Below are 16,734 nucleotides of genomic sequence, written 5' to 3'. Positions count from 1 at the left end.
TTCTGTTCTGTTCTGTTCTGTCATAGTTTATTTACTGAGCTGTTTTCTGTGTATTAGAAGAAACTTATAAAAACGAGTTTCATTCGGTTCTCACTCATTTCTTGAAACTTGGAATCAATCAAGCAGTGGTTTAAAACGCAACCTCATATACCAGATATACCTAGTAATTATTAAAATATACTAAAATTTGTATTGTGTATATATAATTTACTTTAAGGTGATAAACTAATAGTTTTCTATTTATTAATGAATAAATTTTCCATTGAGAAGACCAAATCCAGATTAGAAATGAACTATTCCATTCGAAATGTAATGCCAGAGTTTTACAACTATACTCCAATGCATCCTTTTAGGTGCCGCTAAAAGTTTAGATGAAACTTCAGGTTAATATATTTAAAATACATTTTCTACAAATTTTATATTCAGTAATAAAGAATTAGTTAAATTTTCAGCTGATTATCAAAGATTTCTGGAAAGCCATGATGAATATTTATCGAAATGGATGCAAATGCACGTAGATGATAAATTAAGACCACAACCGCTAATTAATGATGAAATTCGTGGTTTTTATGGCAATTTAAAAAAACTCGATGTTGATTAAAAAGTTGTAGTTATATAATATCTATCACTATCATTAGAAATATAATTAGTTGCATATATGTGATTTAATAAAAGTATTATCTATTTGGTATCTATAATTTTAACAAATCTATATTAAGATATAAATTTTACGCCTGCTAAATGTTGCTTGAGACGAATCTGTCACTCATGGATAACGCTTGTTTATGGATAACGCCTCTGCACATTTCCAACCCTAAAGATGATTTTAAATTCTTCTTTAGATTATTCTATTTTTAACTCATTGATGGAGAACGCAATGCACCACCTTTTGAACATGCCCAATGTGGTATTATTGTAATTTTCTAGAAAATATACAGCAAAGAGGAATTGCCATTTTTTGGTCGGTATATCAAGGGATGGATTATCTCATGTAGATCGAGATGACAAAGGTGTTGAGTCTAGAAATTTAGGACTTTCTGGCCCCTCAAAGAGTTAAGAAGCTCTACTTTTGAGCGTTCTTTTGAGATTGGTGACTAAAGACACCAATCTAACTCTCAGAGAGTTTTGGAAATATCACGTCCACATTGATACCTGCCTCAAATGACCGAAAAGGCGTTAGACAGGGTTAACAAGAGAACCATCACTTCTGCTTGGAAAGAGCTTGGGAAATCGTTGTCGACTGTGACTTGGAATGGTTGGAGACAGTACCTGTGTAGCCTGTAGTCAACGAGGTTGTGTCTTTGCATAAGATTATAGGCAGGAGGTGGATAAAAAATAATATCAATGATCTTGCTAAAGAGCTGACCACAGAAGAATTTAAGGAGTTTCATTGTGTTTCACAGAAAGATGTTATGCAGGAGAATTTGTCAGAAGAGCAAATAAAAAAAGCTGTTGCATTTCACCAAATTTTGGTGATTATTTGTAGTTATTACTAGAAAGCTTTCTAGAATCATTTAAATAACGAATACACCGATTTATACCCAATATAATCAGGAGTGCCGCGGGGAAGTGTTTTAGGACCACTATACCTTCTATACACGGCAGATATTCTTAAAACTAATAATATAATACGACTGCAACATTCGCTGATGATATAGCAATCTTGGCATCAGATAAGAACCCAGCAGTAGCATGCGAATATCTACAGGGAAATTTAGAAAGGCTACAAGAATGACTTAAAAAATGGAGAATAGCAGTTAACGAAATAAAATCCGTGCATATCACATTCACGCTAAAGAAAGACACCTGCCCAACTGTAAGACTTAATGGACAAGAACTGCCCAAAGCAACAAAAGTCAAATATCTAGACAGAAGACTCACCTGGAAAGATCACATTCAGGCTAAGAGCCAGCAATTAGAAATAAAGTTTAGAAATGGTCGGAATTATCAGTGGAATATTAATTACTTATATACAAAGTAATACTGTAACCACTATGGACGTATGGTATCCAATTGTGGGGTGCGGCCAGTAAATCGAACATACAAATTATACAAAGATTCGAATCAAAATGCCTAAGAAATTTTATTAGGGCTCCATGGTTCGTCAGGAATAAACAAATACACAAAGACCTTCATATAGATATGGTCGAGGATACAATAGAAACATTTGGTAGTAGATACCAAGATAGACTGGATTTACATACTAATGTTCTGCCTATTGACTTATTCGACAATAGTGAGACCACAAACAGGGTGAAGCGTTGCAAATTACTAGATTTAGTATATAGATTTAAGTAATTATTAATGTTCAAATCATCATAATCCACCGGGAAAGATTATCCATCTATTGTCAACTACGATCTTAAATTTACTCAATGTTCACATTGATGAACATATTGTGAATAAATTTATACGACATAAAAAAAATATAATTTTCTTTTAATAAACGTTATACATAATTGAAAAAATGTTTCGCTTAAGAAGTTTATCGCGTAAGATTTTGGTATTAATTATGCTCATTAGACTCCATTGTATTATATTTTACGATCTGCCCTCTGCATCCTCACCAAAATTCACTATGAAAAAATCCTTCTCCGCAACTCTCTCAATAATTACATTTAATCAATAGCCCTTAACTCTTTGAGGTGCAAGTAATTCCAAAATTCTAGGCCCAACAAATTTCAAGACAACTGAATCAGACATCTTCATCAACTAAATTAACTTCGGATGGTATGGCCTATCTAGATTCATCCCTTGATGTATTAACCAAATTAAATGTTAATTCCTCTATCCTGTACTTTTTCTAGAAAATTATAATAATGTGGCAGACATCTTCCAAAGGTGGTACATTGCGTGTATCACCGTCCCTCAAAATTATTTCCGTCAAAATCCAAATTCAAGTATCCCAACTGCACGCTATTCCTATATCTAATGTCCATATAATTAGGCGGAAAGTCTTTTGACCAGTTATATTTTGTTTCCTTTTAGTTTATTCAGAATTATTATGTTTGTTGCTGTATAATATTTGATTATTTCATTTTATTAAATTATTAATGTATCTTTTTTTTACGTTTATTTATTCTGGCTAATAAATTATAATAATATATATTTATATATTATATTAATATATCATTTTTATTTAAAATAAATTATTTACAATCTCTTTTATTTATGTCGTATAGTTTTGTACATCAATGTGAACATTGATTGACATTAAATGGATAATCTTTCACGGTGGATAGTTACCATTTTGATGATTTGATTTTTTAATTTGTTAGTTGGCTGTCGTCTTGTAGGTTAACTTCAGTAGTATATTGATGCTCTGCGATTCCACTATTTCCTTTGACTGTGAATCTGCTGCTATCCATAACACTGTCATTGTCCACTGAGTTGGCTGAAGTTCCATATGCTGAACCTCATTCATTTGACTGTCCATCTGTGACGAACGATGGCTCTATTGCAGCAAGCACCGAGAGGGCTCACAAAGGGCCTGGCTTGACCAGGATTCGAACCGACGCTGGTTCGATCGTTGGTAGGGCGACTTAAGCATTTGGCTATTAGTCGCGCATTTACATTCTAATAAATTAAATAAATTAATCAAAAAAACAACACATACTATTTTTATTTGATAGAAATATTTTGCAATATATAAAAAAAAGAATGAATTTACGACAATAATTAAACGTTTTAATTTGCATAACATATGATTTGTAAATACATATAATTATTTACTTTTAAAAATAAGATTTACATCGTTTCGTATAGTAATTTCATTCAAAAGATTCAAAAGAATCAATCGAAAGAATTTTGTCATATTTAGCACGTATTACTTTTATTGAAAATCATGATTATATCATTTAGCGTATCTTATCATATCTGATACTTTCTTAACAAATTTACGAACTAGTACAAAAAAAAACATATACAGAAATAAAAAGAAGAAACTAAATATATATAATTTCAAAAAAGTCAACTGATACAAATATTGACCATAGGTCTTTCTGCTCGAAACTTCTTTTATTACAATCAATGATGGACAAACACGGTGAAGGTTTTGTATTTAGATGTCCAAGGAATCGCTAATTGACAATTACTTCGGCGAAGGAGTTTTACGTAGATCTTGATTATAACGTTGCAGCTCGTTCAGTTGAAATTGATGGCCATGATGAGATCAAAATGTTATGTAGAAGATCTTTTATAATGCAGGGTATTGTGGAGATTATAGGAATGGAATTGGAATAGTTAGGAAGGGTGAAGAGTATAACACCAGACCATAAATAGATATAAATACCACCAGAATATAAATACTTAGCAGGCATCTTTGTTTTCTATCGTGCACTTGCAACCTTGCTCCAAGGTTATACAAATCATAAGAAACCTGGTTCGTTTTGTATCGAATGTTTAATTTTAAAATAATAAATATTAACAAGTTTTCAACCGAATTGTAATTTAGTTGTGTATTCTTCGAAACCAGTTTATACTGTAAAGGTTATTTTTTATGAATACATAATAACTGGATTTTTTTTATTGTGATTTTGATTACATAATATCAATAATAATATTTGATGCAAAGCATTTCAATTAAAAATGATTATATTAATTAAAGGTAATTTCGACAATTATTTTTTAATTATGATATTGCATAAATTGCATACATGTCAAAAACATCAATATTTTTTGTCGTGATTGTATTTTAAAAATATAAATTCTACTTTTATTCTATTTTCTCGCATTTATAGATATACTATCGAAGAACGTAGATCAAGATGCCAGGTGAGTTTTATATAAATAGTAATGTATATAATTATTAGTTCATATTATATAACAGAAAATCATCAACATAAAGAGTGTTCCATTTGTTGAACAAAGAATAATAATAAACATATTTTTATATCAAAACAGATTAGAAGCATATAGATTATTTCTGAAATAAAATAGCACTCAAATAGTCGTTTCGACTTTTTTTTGCAGATGAATTGTAGTTTTCTCGATATTCTCCACTTCGATGTTGACTACCATTTTGTAGTCGAAACTTTCTTTCAATAAAATGGTGTAAAGTGTCATACAAGTAATGATAATGACTTTATTAGAGTCCAATTTCCCTAGTCACTTTTTGGCAACACCAGTTGGTCACTAAGATCATTAATTACCCCAAATGTGGTACAAGTGAATTCTTGAGGGTTATTGTGGATGTTCAGCATTTAAAATTGTATTTATACATGATACATATTGAAATTTACCCCGCATTGATAATCATTTATGTATCCGTTAAAAACATTAGAATTCGGCAATTGGGGTAATAAATTAATATATTTTGGGTAATAGGTAAACCATTTCCCTGATCTCTGCCTTAGATTTTATTCTTTGGTTTGTATGAAAATGTTAACACAAAATATTGATTCCATTGATTAATTTTAAATTACAGAAAGTCCTCAAAGAGTGCGGAATCTAACTAATACAGAAGAATAGGTTTAAATTTTATGATCTATTTTTGTAAATTTATTTTTATTTTCCTGAATAAATATTTAGTTTCGGAATTTTTAAAACCGAACTATAGGGAATTCGGATTTATTTAAGTTGCACTATGTGAGGTATTGTATATAAAAATATATAATATTATAAACAATTAATAAATCATTGTGAAATATTGAAATTGTAATTAGAGATATTCATTTTATAATATAAGATTTCTCTTTACACCCATTTATGAAAGTTTTATATTTTCTATTATTTTTCATATTTAAGTTGATTTGGAATGTAAATCATCAATCTTCTACTACACAGATGATGACGTGCATAAAGTATTAGCAAACTATGGGAAGGAATTGAAGGATTTAGAAGATGATATGAAATCAGTCAAATATTGGTTTAAAATACAACCACATATTCCAGTTGCACCGAGTGATGATAAACATATACTCAATAAAATATTCACAATAAACATAATATAATTTTAGGTGATAAATTAATAGTTTTCTATCTGTTAATGAATAAGTTTTCTATTGAGAAAACTAAAACCAGATTAGAAATGAACTATTCAATTCGTAGTGTAATGCCTGAGTACTACTGTTACAATCCGTTACATCAAAAAATGCGAGAATCCCATAAATATCTGTAAGTAATAAATTGTACATTGATTCTTTTTAAAGCGGAATTTTTTAATTTTAGGAAGTTTATGGTAGTACCAAATTTAACCAAAGATTTACGGAGGATTGTTTTATTTAAATATGAAAGTGAACCTTTTTTGGATATAAGCCTTATGATTTCACGCATGATTATGGGCTTAGAACTCCTGGCAATGTACGATTTTAACATTGGAGATGAATATATTTCTGATTGTAGTAATGTGAATCTTTCACTAATTACTAAAATTAAACTCACAGATATTAAGAAATTTGTTGCGCTATTAAATGTAAGAATGAATGATTTCCTATTAATTTGTTAAATAACCAATATTTTATTCTAGAAAGTATATACAAACAGATTTTTTGTTATACATACAGTTAATTTGCCACCTGCTGCAGAAGCACTCTTCAACGTTTTTAAATTTTGCCTGAAACCTAAACTACGTGACAGGGTAAATATTAAAAATGTATTTGTATTTATTCTTAAAGACTATTGTAAATAGTTGAATAAGTAACTAGTTTTTATATATGTATAAATATGTTAGTTATATAAACTAAAATTGCAGTGTTTGCTTATTTCTAGCTGCTCCTTCATAACAGCACTGAGGCATTGAAACAATATTACAGCTTGGACATATTGCCAAAAGATTATGGTGGAAATGCCAAAAGCATTGATGAATCTGCAAGTAAATATTCTTAAATTTAACTTATAAATGATTTATTTGATTTTATATATTTATAAATAAATTTTAGGTGATTTTCAATCATTTTTCGAAAGTCATGATGAATATTTTTCGAAATGGATGAAAATTCGTGTTAATGAAAAATTGAGACCAGAGCCGCTTGTAAATGATGAAATTCTTGGTTTTCATGGAAATTTCAAAAAGCTTGATGTTGATTAAAGAAAATCGTTGCTTCTTATCCTTTCAGTTAATTTTTAGTTTATAAAGGATCAAGAAAATATAGAAAAATTTTATATATATGTAATTATTTTATCGATAGAGAATAAACACTAGTCAGTACTTAAAATATTTGTTAGAACATTAATCTTAGGTTCAAAAACGGACACACAATCAAAACTGATTTGAATATATTAGAAGGAAGTCTTAATTAGTGGGTCGAATGAAAATCATAATTCCTAATTATTAACTCTACAGAAGATTGTAACCATCTAAGTTTTTCAACATTCGCCTTGTAAATTTCTCATAATAACACTAATTATAATTAATATAACTATTTAAGAATATTTGTACTTGATATTCATAACACCCAGTAAGACTGGACATCTTTATTATTAAAATATGTTTTAAAAGCCTTTGTTTCAGAATTATCTATTAATTTTCTGGATGTATTGTTCCAAATGGATTTTCTAAATAATAAACAATTAAATACATTAGATAAGATCTATGTTTACAATTAACTGATATATTTTTTTAAGAAAACACATTTTAATTTGATAATTGCCGAAAGGATATTATTCTGGAAACGAAGACAGGCTTCATTTTGAAGTCAGAAACTCTAAGGCTGTGGTCGAAAGAGCCAAAAAAACACGGCCACAACGCGTTACTGTCTTATGTCCTCACAAGGATTGACCTGGATATTGCCGACGCTGAAATCAGCGAGCATCTGAAGTCGTCTGCGGTGTAACACAGGTTCTGAAAGAGGATCGTATCCAGGACGACGGGATAACCAACCTACAAGATGCGCATCACTACATGAGGGCTTGTTCTATATCAGTGATTCCCAAAGTGGTCTATATCGACCCTCAGGGGTCTATGACAATTTGCAAGGGGTCTACGTCAACGAAAAAAAAGTTTGGGGGTCCATGAAATGAAAATGGGGGTCCACGATAGTGCATCTCAACATACACTGATAGTACCTATTTACTTACATTATATTATCTATAATATAAAGACAATACATTATTTATAAAAGTACCTATGAAGTAAAAAAAATATTATATATGTTTATAAAATTGTGTAAGTTGCAGGATGTAGGCATTTGCTTTGTGGTCGCAATACATTTTGAACTTGTAAAAACCTGGAATATAGCGAATTATGGAATATAGCGAGGAAATTTTTAATTTCCTTTCCATCGTCATACCTAGTGGAAAGGGGGTTCTGCGCTGTTACCAATCTCCTATCGAAAAAAGAAACAGACTGGACATCATTAGCCGAGGAGATTTAAGATTGAACCTTACAAAACTGACGCCAAATGTTAATAATTTATTATTAAAGCATCAAGTTCATGCTTCTCACTAAAAACATTTACTTATTGCTTAACATTTACGTATTTCAACATTTTATTTTGAGTAGTTTTAATTTTAATTTAATTAATAAATGTATAAAACTTAACATGTGTTTTTACTTTAAGTATTTAACACTAAACTTCACTACAGTTAGTAATTTACAAAAAATCAATATCAGGTAAGTAGGGGGTCTACCCAAAACCGAAAAACATGGCAAGGGGTCTACGACACAAAAAAGTTTGGGAACCTCTGTTCTATATGAACAAGCACTTCCCGGCAGTAGAAACCATTCTACCGCCTCCTATACATTTGCCTTGTGCCAGGTGTCAACAATTCACTCACGCAACGGACACATGTCCGAACAAGACCAATTGCTCCAAATGCCCACATCCGACAAACCGATGCACTTCGCCACTTCTCCCTCGATGTATAGCATGGAACTCGGAGGATCAAAATGAATGGTCTTTCAAATGAAGAGACCAACAAAACTTATATCGGGTATACCAAACATCAAAGTAAGGCCACTTAATAAAAAGTCGTGTGATCTACCTGGTTTAATTTATAATTTCATCTTTTTTATATTTACATATATGTACGTCTTACTTTTTTTTCAGAATGCATTTTTTTTGTATGATTTATTGTGACAATGTATGTTTAGGTCGATAGCTCTTTGGTTGCATTGTAACTAATGAAAATTATTATTATTATTTGATAATTGATATTTTTTTTGCTTTGTTATAAAGTAGAAACACAGAGGTTTTGTATGATACAAAACATTAATCTCTGTGTTTACTAATAGCATATAAAAATCTTTATTCTGGTTTTACAGCAAAAAAAATGGCTTCAACTTTAAAATGTCAGTTATTTTTGGGACACTCTTTACAAACAAACTTATTTAACATGTGATAAATTATGCTAATCACAATGATTAATGTGTTTTTTTCTAACAAACAGATTAATTTATACATCTCAAGTTTTCGATGAAGTGCAGCGGATCACAAATTTAACTATTAATTTAATTAAGTGGATCATATCTAAAGGATTGGTATTGGTACCAACAAGTTACTAACAGTAACTGTTATATTTCTAAGAGTTCCTAATGAAGTAAACCAACTGTCCTTCTATAATGAGTCCAAAGATTCCTTACAATAGTGAATATCAGTTTTTCCATTATTTAAGTGCGTGGCTGAACAATAGGTCTCAAGTAGTTAATTTATGACAATATAATCAAACAAAATTCGGAATAAATTTGAAAGGAGATCTGAGTATTATTATTGTCAAAAAACGATGAAATATTTCTATATACTCAACAATTTAATAATACATAAAATTTCAACGTACTTGAAAGGTAATAATCTATATAATATTATGTTATTAATATTTTGTATTATCATTACATTTATTTTCTTTATTTTTTTATCTTCTATTTCTTATTCACTACCTGCCAATTTTTGGCAAATTTAACTAAAAATTAATGCAATAATAATAACAACCCAAATAAAAATTAATTTTGACACTATGAAACTTAAATAAAAATATTCACTCTAATGGACAAGAAAATGTGTCTCTTTAGTCTGTGGGGGGTGTGACTGTTGTATAGCAGTGACGCGAGACTGTTGGGATAGTTTTCCAATCTAGTAACGAGCATTTTCTATAGTAAGGTTTTACAAAAGTTTGAATAAGAATAGCAGTAATTTATTGAATATATGTTAATACATTATTTTATATTATATTATAAAATATATATAATTTTCATAGAAATATTGAAATTATGTTGTATCTATTGGTATATTTTATTATATCTAACTAAAATAATGATGTCTTCACTGAACGATGAGAATGTACGCAGTATGGAAAATCTTAATTAATTTTATTATGAAAGTTCAAAAACATTAAAATCGTTGTTGTTCATACTTAAATAAAAAATAGATTAAATGAAATTTACAAAGTTATAATTGATGTTGTTGAAAAAATTGGACACATGTTAAAAAATAATAAAAATTTGTTGTGATGTCTGGAGTTGGAAAATATATAAATTCCTGTTATTTTATATTTCTTCTCATTTATCGATACGTTCACGTAAGTTGTAGATCAAGATGCCTGGTGAGTTTGAAATGAATACTTATATAATTAATAAAATATTGTACATGATATAATATAGCTTCTATATTGGAAACATACATTGCCGGTTTCCACTTTGATTTAAATGTACTAATATTGGGTCAAGTAAAAAGTTTGGAGCGTTTTTCTAGTTGTGTGTTAGAGCGTTCCAAAATGGAGGTAAAAAAGAGAAATATATTCTTCAGTACCACTTCAGTACCACAAAGAGGAAAAGCGGAACAGGCGGCCAAAAAAATTGTGTTGTTGGACGTAATACAGTATCGAATGCAACAGCAACATGTTGGTTCCAACGCTTCCGTTCTGGTAATATGATTGTGGAAGATGAGACACGTTCTTATAGGTCAATCATGGAAATCGACGAGTCCGACATGCGAGCACTTATTCCATTGCCCAGGAACTGAAGATTAGCCAGAAAACCATTTGAAAAAGATTGGTCTCAAGAAGATGCTCAATGTATGGGACAAAACGCTCAAAACTTTTTACTTCATCCAATATTATACTAAAAATATTTATGAAAATAGCCCAATGCGAAACTCGTTAAGCAAGTCATATTTGTTACAATTTGTTTTGCTCGTTAAGCGAATTGTTTTTTACCACTATAATTTATTTCTATATTTTCTGTTTAAGTTGATTTGGAATGTAAATCAACCCACTACCATTACACAGAGCATGAAGTGCATAAAGTATTAGCAACTTATGGGAAGAAATTGAAAAACTTGGAAGATGATATGAAATTAATCAAGGATTGGTTTAATATGCAACCACATATTTCAGTCGCACCTAGTAATTATAAGAAAATATAGTTATTAAAATATTATAATTAAATAAAATATCAATTTTAGGTGATAAACTAATAATTTTCTATTTATTAATGAATAAGTTTTCTATCGAGAAAACAAAAACCAGATTAGAAATGAACTATTCAATTCGCAACGTAATGCCTGAGTACTACTTTTACAATCCGTTACATCCAAAAATGAGAGAAACCCATAAATATATGTTAGTATTAAGTTGTTGATTAATTTTTTAATAAGCATTTATTAATTTTAGGAAGCTTATGATTGTACCAAATTTAACCAAAGATTTCAGGAGGATTACTATATTGAAATATGAAAGTGAACCTTTCATCGATATAAACCTTATGATTTCACGCACAATTATGGCGTATGAACTCCTGGCAATATACGATTTTAACATTGGAGATGAATATATTTGTGATTGTAGTAATATGAATCTTTCATTCATTACTAAAATTAAACCCACAGATATTAAGAAATTTGTTGCCCTATTGAATGTAAGAATAAATAGTTTCTTATTAATTTATTGAATAACCAATGTTTTATTCTAGAAAGTATATACGAACAGATTTTCTGTTATACATATAGTAAATTTGCCAACTGCTGCAGAAGCACTCCTCAAAATGTTTAAACTTTGCTTGAAACCTAAACTACGTGAAAGGGTAACGTAATATTAAAAAATATGTAGATTTATTGTAAATAATTGAATAATTAACGAGTTTGCAAATTTATTTGCCTAAAATTACACTTGTAATTTAAATTTTCAATTTATTTTTTTGTATTTTTAGCTCCTTCAACATAACAACATTCAGGCATTACAACAATATTACAGCTTGGATATATTGCCAAAAGATTATGGAGGAAATGCCAAAAGCATAGATGAAGCTGCAAGTAAATATTATTTAATTTAACTTTTACTTATCTATGTGTTAATATTAGTTTAATATATTCATATATTAATTTTAGGTGATTACCAATCATTCTTCGAGGATCACGATGAATATTTTTCGAAATGGTTAAAAATTCGTGTAAATGAAAAGTTGAGATCAGAGCCACTTGTTAATGATGAAATTCTTGGTTTTCATGGAAATTTTAAAAAGCTTGATGTTGATTAACAAAAAAAAATGCGGTTTTTTTATTTACTACATATTTTATTATTAACTTTTACATGTTTTTATTTTTTAAAGAGGTGATATAATTGTTGATATAAACTTCTGACCCTTTCGTTGCTTATGGGCTTCTACTTTTTGGTGTTGACGAAATTCGAACCTGACAACTTTCGTATCATATTTTTATGATAGAAACGACTTTCACTACTGGTCTGTTCTCATATTGTATATTACAAAAAAATATGGTATATAAAATGTTAGTATTCCCTTTTTTTTTTAAATAACATACTTTTGAAAAAAAAAAAGAATCATATTTTTATTCCATTCTTTCCTAAGTGGGAAAAACTATGTTAAATATGATTTTCATATTCATTGATATAAATAATAACTTTTGTTGACTTATTTATTTACATTTTTTTTTTCTAATTATTGTATTTTTGCCCAATTTTGAAATATTTATTTTAGGGCGACTATGAAAAAAAATATTTTTCTTTTTCTTTTTTTTCTTAATCGTGAATCCGATTAAACGGAATATTGTCCCAAAAACAGCAGAGTAAATTCGTGTTATTTTTTTAATTTTGTTTCCGTTGTTTAATATTTGTTAAGCGGAATCAATTGTATATCATTATATATTATTTGTCGGATATACTTTATATACTATTGTGTAACAAAGGACAAAATTGTATCAATTTTAATAAGAACAATAACTAAACTAACAAAAACAAAGATAATTTACACACGTGTATAGAAAATCAACATTTTAGAAGTTATCCCTCCGCTCATCACATATATCAAAATATAATTATGTATTTACTATGTAATTAATTGTAATTTAAATATCTGTTCTCTTGAATCATCTATAATTGAAATTGTCAATAAAATGATCCAAAATTAGGCAACAAATGATTTTACCAAATTTTAATATTAAACTGTATTATTTTATAGGTAGTATATTCTAATTAAGCGATTTATTTTTAATGTCGTATAATTTTATTCACAATCTGTTCATCAATGTGAACATTGAGAAAATTTTCCGGTGCATAGTTACCATTATGATGATTTTGATTTTTTTTAATTTGTTGGTTGGCTGTCTTGTATGTTAACTTCACTAGTTTATTTAATTATTTCCTTTGACTGTAAATCTGCTGCTATCCTTAACCCTGTCATTGTCCATCGACTTGGCTGAAGGTCCATATGCTGAACATCATTCATTTGATAGTCTATCTGTGATGAACGATGACCCTATTGCTGCAAGCATCGAAAGCCGGGGCCTACCTTGACCAGGATTCGAACCGGCGCCCACGAAATCGTGGTTATGGCGACTTAACCATTCGGCTATTAGCCGTCCTTTTTAAGCAATTATAAAGATATAATTATATATTTTGATACCTACTCTAGAATAGACTAACGACTATTAATCATAAATTAATAAATATTTGCATCTACTTTATTATAAAAGTTATAGCATAGGTTATTCTTATATACATAAATAATCTGATTTTTATCTTTATATCAAGTATCTTTTTGTGCTTTTTTAAATCCTCGATTTCAAACAGTGTGGAATATTGACGGAATTGATTACTCGGACTTTGTGAGGTTTTGATGAATTTGTAATTTATAAACTTTATGATCACGTTATATTTGTGTTATAAACGATAGTTATTATTTAAACTGGTTTTGAAATTTATTAAATGATATGAACTAGTTTGTGACGTCTACTAATGAAAAATATATAAGTTGTGGTTTTATATAGTTTAATTCAGTACATACATACATATATTATAAACCAACATGTCGGGTGAGTTTCAATGAAATGATTTATATATAATTGAAAGTAGAAAGACCTATGGTAAAAAGTCCTTTGCAGCAGTTTTTCTTGTTTTATAATTATTATTGTGAATAAAAATGTTAATTTGTATTTATTTACTGTTGCAATAAAGATTATTATTATATAATTCATATAAGGAAGTATTGCCTAATTTAGACCACTTACATATTTTTTTGGCAAACAAAATATTAATCATTATTTAAAAATGTAATAGAGAATTTTGAATTATTCAATTTATTATAATATTTTTTTGTTAAATAAGTGTACTTTACATAAAAAAGAAGATATATTTTAGTACTTTAGGTTAGTCTGACGACTATTAATCTTATAGTTAGTGGTATCTGGAAGACAAAAACTGCAAGCCCACTACATCTATCCTATAAGTTATTGCATCAATCAAATTAATTAAGTCTAGGCAACCCATGTTGGTTACCATGCGATTACCGCACAGATGAAATTGCAATAAATATCCAATATAGACAATTATTTCTTGCAGTTAAATTATATTAGATTTTAATACAATTTTATAAAGCAAAAATAAGTTTATGTGTAAGTTTTTCCAATTCTAATTAATATTAACATGCGTATTGATTCTATCAAAATTTTACGCAATTCAGATAAAATTTAATTGAAACCAGTTTTTTTACATACACGATATTGAGTAAAAAATGATTAAATGTTTTTTAATTGTAAGAGCTACCTATTCAACATAATATAATATGATGCAATAATTTCTCTGTTTTTAAGTTGACTTGCAAAGTAAAACATCTTTGTGCCATTACACAGAGGAAAATGTGCATAAAATATTGGAAATCCATGGAAAGAAATTGAAGGACTTGGAAATCGATTTGGAAACAATCAAGCAGTGGTTTAAAATGCAACCACACATTCCAGAAACACCTAGTAATAATTAAAATATATTAATTAAAATACGCTTACAATTAAACTAATATAATTTTAGGTGATAGATTAATAGTTTCATATTTGATTATGAATAAGTTTTCCATTGAGAAAACTAAATCCAGATTGGAAATGAACTATTCCATTCGAAATGTTATGCCTGAGTTTTATTGTCCATTACATCCCAAAATACTAGAATCATATAGATATTGGTAATACGTAATAATTATTCAATCCAATTTGCTAATTCAAATAAATTATTTGTTTTAGTAAGCTCATTGCTATGCCGAAACTAACGAAAGATTTACGAAGGCTTTGTATCATAAAATACGAAGATGAGCCTAGTTTCGATGTGACCATTATATTTTCACGCGTAATCATGTTTTTTGAACTCCTCGCCATGTACGATATAAACAATGGGGATGAATATATTTCTGACTGTAGAAATGTAAACCTTTCAATAATTACTAAAACTAAACCCACAGATTTCAAAAAAATGGTTGCTCTTTTCGACGTAAGAATTTGTTTGTATGTTATTGGTCTATATTATAAAAATATGTTATTTTAGAAAGTGTATGCAAACAGATTTTCAGTTATACATACTGTTAATTTGTCATCTGTCGGAGTATCAGTATTCAATATGATTAAATCTCTTATGAAACCTAAACTACGTGAAAGGGTAACTTTATATTATATTTATGATTTTGTTATTTACACATATGTCACTAAAAAATAATTTTCGAGAAAAATAATATAATAATATTGTTTCTTCTTAAACATACATATTTGTAATAAAAATATTATTTTTGAGTTACTGTTTATAAATCTGATAATATTTTTCAATATTAGATTGTGAAACTAAAGTTTAAATTAATACTTTGCCACTTTTATAGACATTTTAAAATATATTTATATTTTTTCTGATAAATTGTTCACTTTTAGATGCTCATGCATAAAGATATTGAATCTTTAAAACAATATTATAGCTTGGATATCTTACCAAAAGATTATGGTGGATCTTGTAAGAGCTTAGACGAGACTGCAGGTAAATATTTTGGTTTTATCTACATGTTTGATTATATTTTAAATGTATGTATTAAATTTTAGATGAGCATAATACATTTCTGAAAGGTCATGATGAATTTATCGAAATGGATAAAAATTCGTGTTGATGAAAAATTGAGACCAAAACCGTTGATCAATGACGATATTCTTGGTTATTATGGGAATTTTAAAAAACTGGATGTTGATTAATATTTTTGTAAATATACATCAATATAGTGCGTATATAGTGCGGATTATGAATAGTTTGGTTGGATGAAAATTTTAAAACAAATTAAATTGTAATTGAAAAAAAAAATTATAAAAAAAATCTTAATTTATTTTTATACATTTTTCCGCTATGCAGTGAAATCTCGATTTGTGCTGATTATTTTTAGTGGGTTTCAAAGTCTATGATTAGTTAGGTTTCAAACAGTGCGAGATATTCGTAACATTCATTACAATTAAGCAATATGCACTTTTTGTTTAGAAATAATTTATGAACAAATAAACGTTTACAAAGTTCTCGTATAGACAAATCTAATATTTTTTAGTATTTATTGCC

General features: G+C 28.5%; 2 protein-coding genes across 2 annotated transcripts; both read left to right on the top strand.

The window, feature by feature from the left end:
• The first annotated feature begins 4,711 nt into the window (after nucleotides 1-4,711).
• Nucleotides 4,712-7,033, top strand: LOC108557017. Its single transcript, XM_017913394.1, has 7 exons — nucleotides 4,712-4,773; nucleotides 5,746-5,901; nucleotides 5,958-6,114; nucleotides 6,169-6,412; nucleotides 6,467-6,577; nucleotides 6,709-6,811; nucleotides 6,879-7,033. The coding sequence occupies exons 1-7, from the start codon at nucleotides 4,767-4,769 to the stop codon at nucleotides 7,025-7,027; spliced, it is 927 nt and encodes a 308-aa protein (XP_017768883.1). The 5' UTR covers nucleotides 4,712-4,766; the 3' UTR covers nucleotides 7,028-7,033.
• A 7,145-nt stretch (nucleotides 7,034-14,178) lies between these two features.
• Nucleotides 14,179-16,368, top strand: LOC108557018 (retinaldehyde-binding protein 1-like). The gene is made up of 7 exons (XM_017913395.1): nucleotides 14,179-14,198; nucleotides 14,976-15,131; nucleotides 15,190-15,340; nucleotides 15,399-15,642; nucleotides 15,697-15,807; nucleotides 16,071-16,173; nucleotides 16,236-16,368. Exons 1-7 carry the CDS (start codon nucleotides 14,192-14,194, stop codon nucleotides 16,298-16,300), a joined length of 837 nt encoding a protein of 278 aa, XP_017768884.1. The 5' UTR covers nucleotides 14,179-14,191; the 3' UTR covers nucleotides 16,301-16,368.
• Nucleotides 16,369-16,734: the final 366 nt, after the last annotated feature.

The sequence above is a fragment of the Nicrophorus vespilloides genome, unplaced genomic scaffold (genome assembly GCF_001412225.1).
Source record: "Nicrophorus vespilloides isolate i.1.1-1 unplaced genomic scaffold, Nicve_v1.0, whole genome shotgun sequence".
NCBI lineage: Eukaryota > Metazoa > Arthropoda > Insecta > Coleoptera > Silphidae > Nicrophorus > Nicrophorus vespilloides.
Note: the sequence above shows the minus strand (reverse complement) of the source record. Positions and strands in the feature narration are given on the sequence as shown.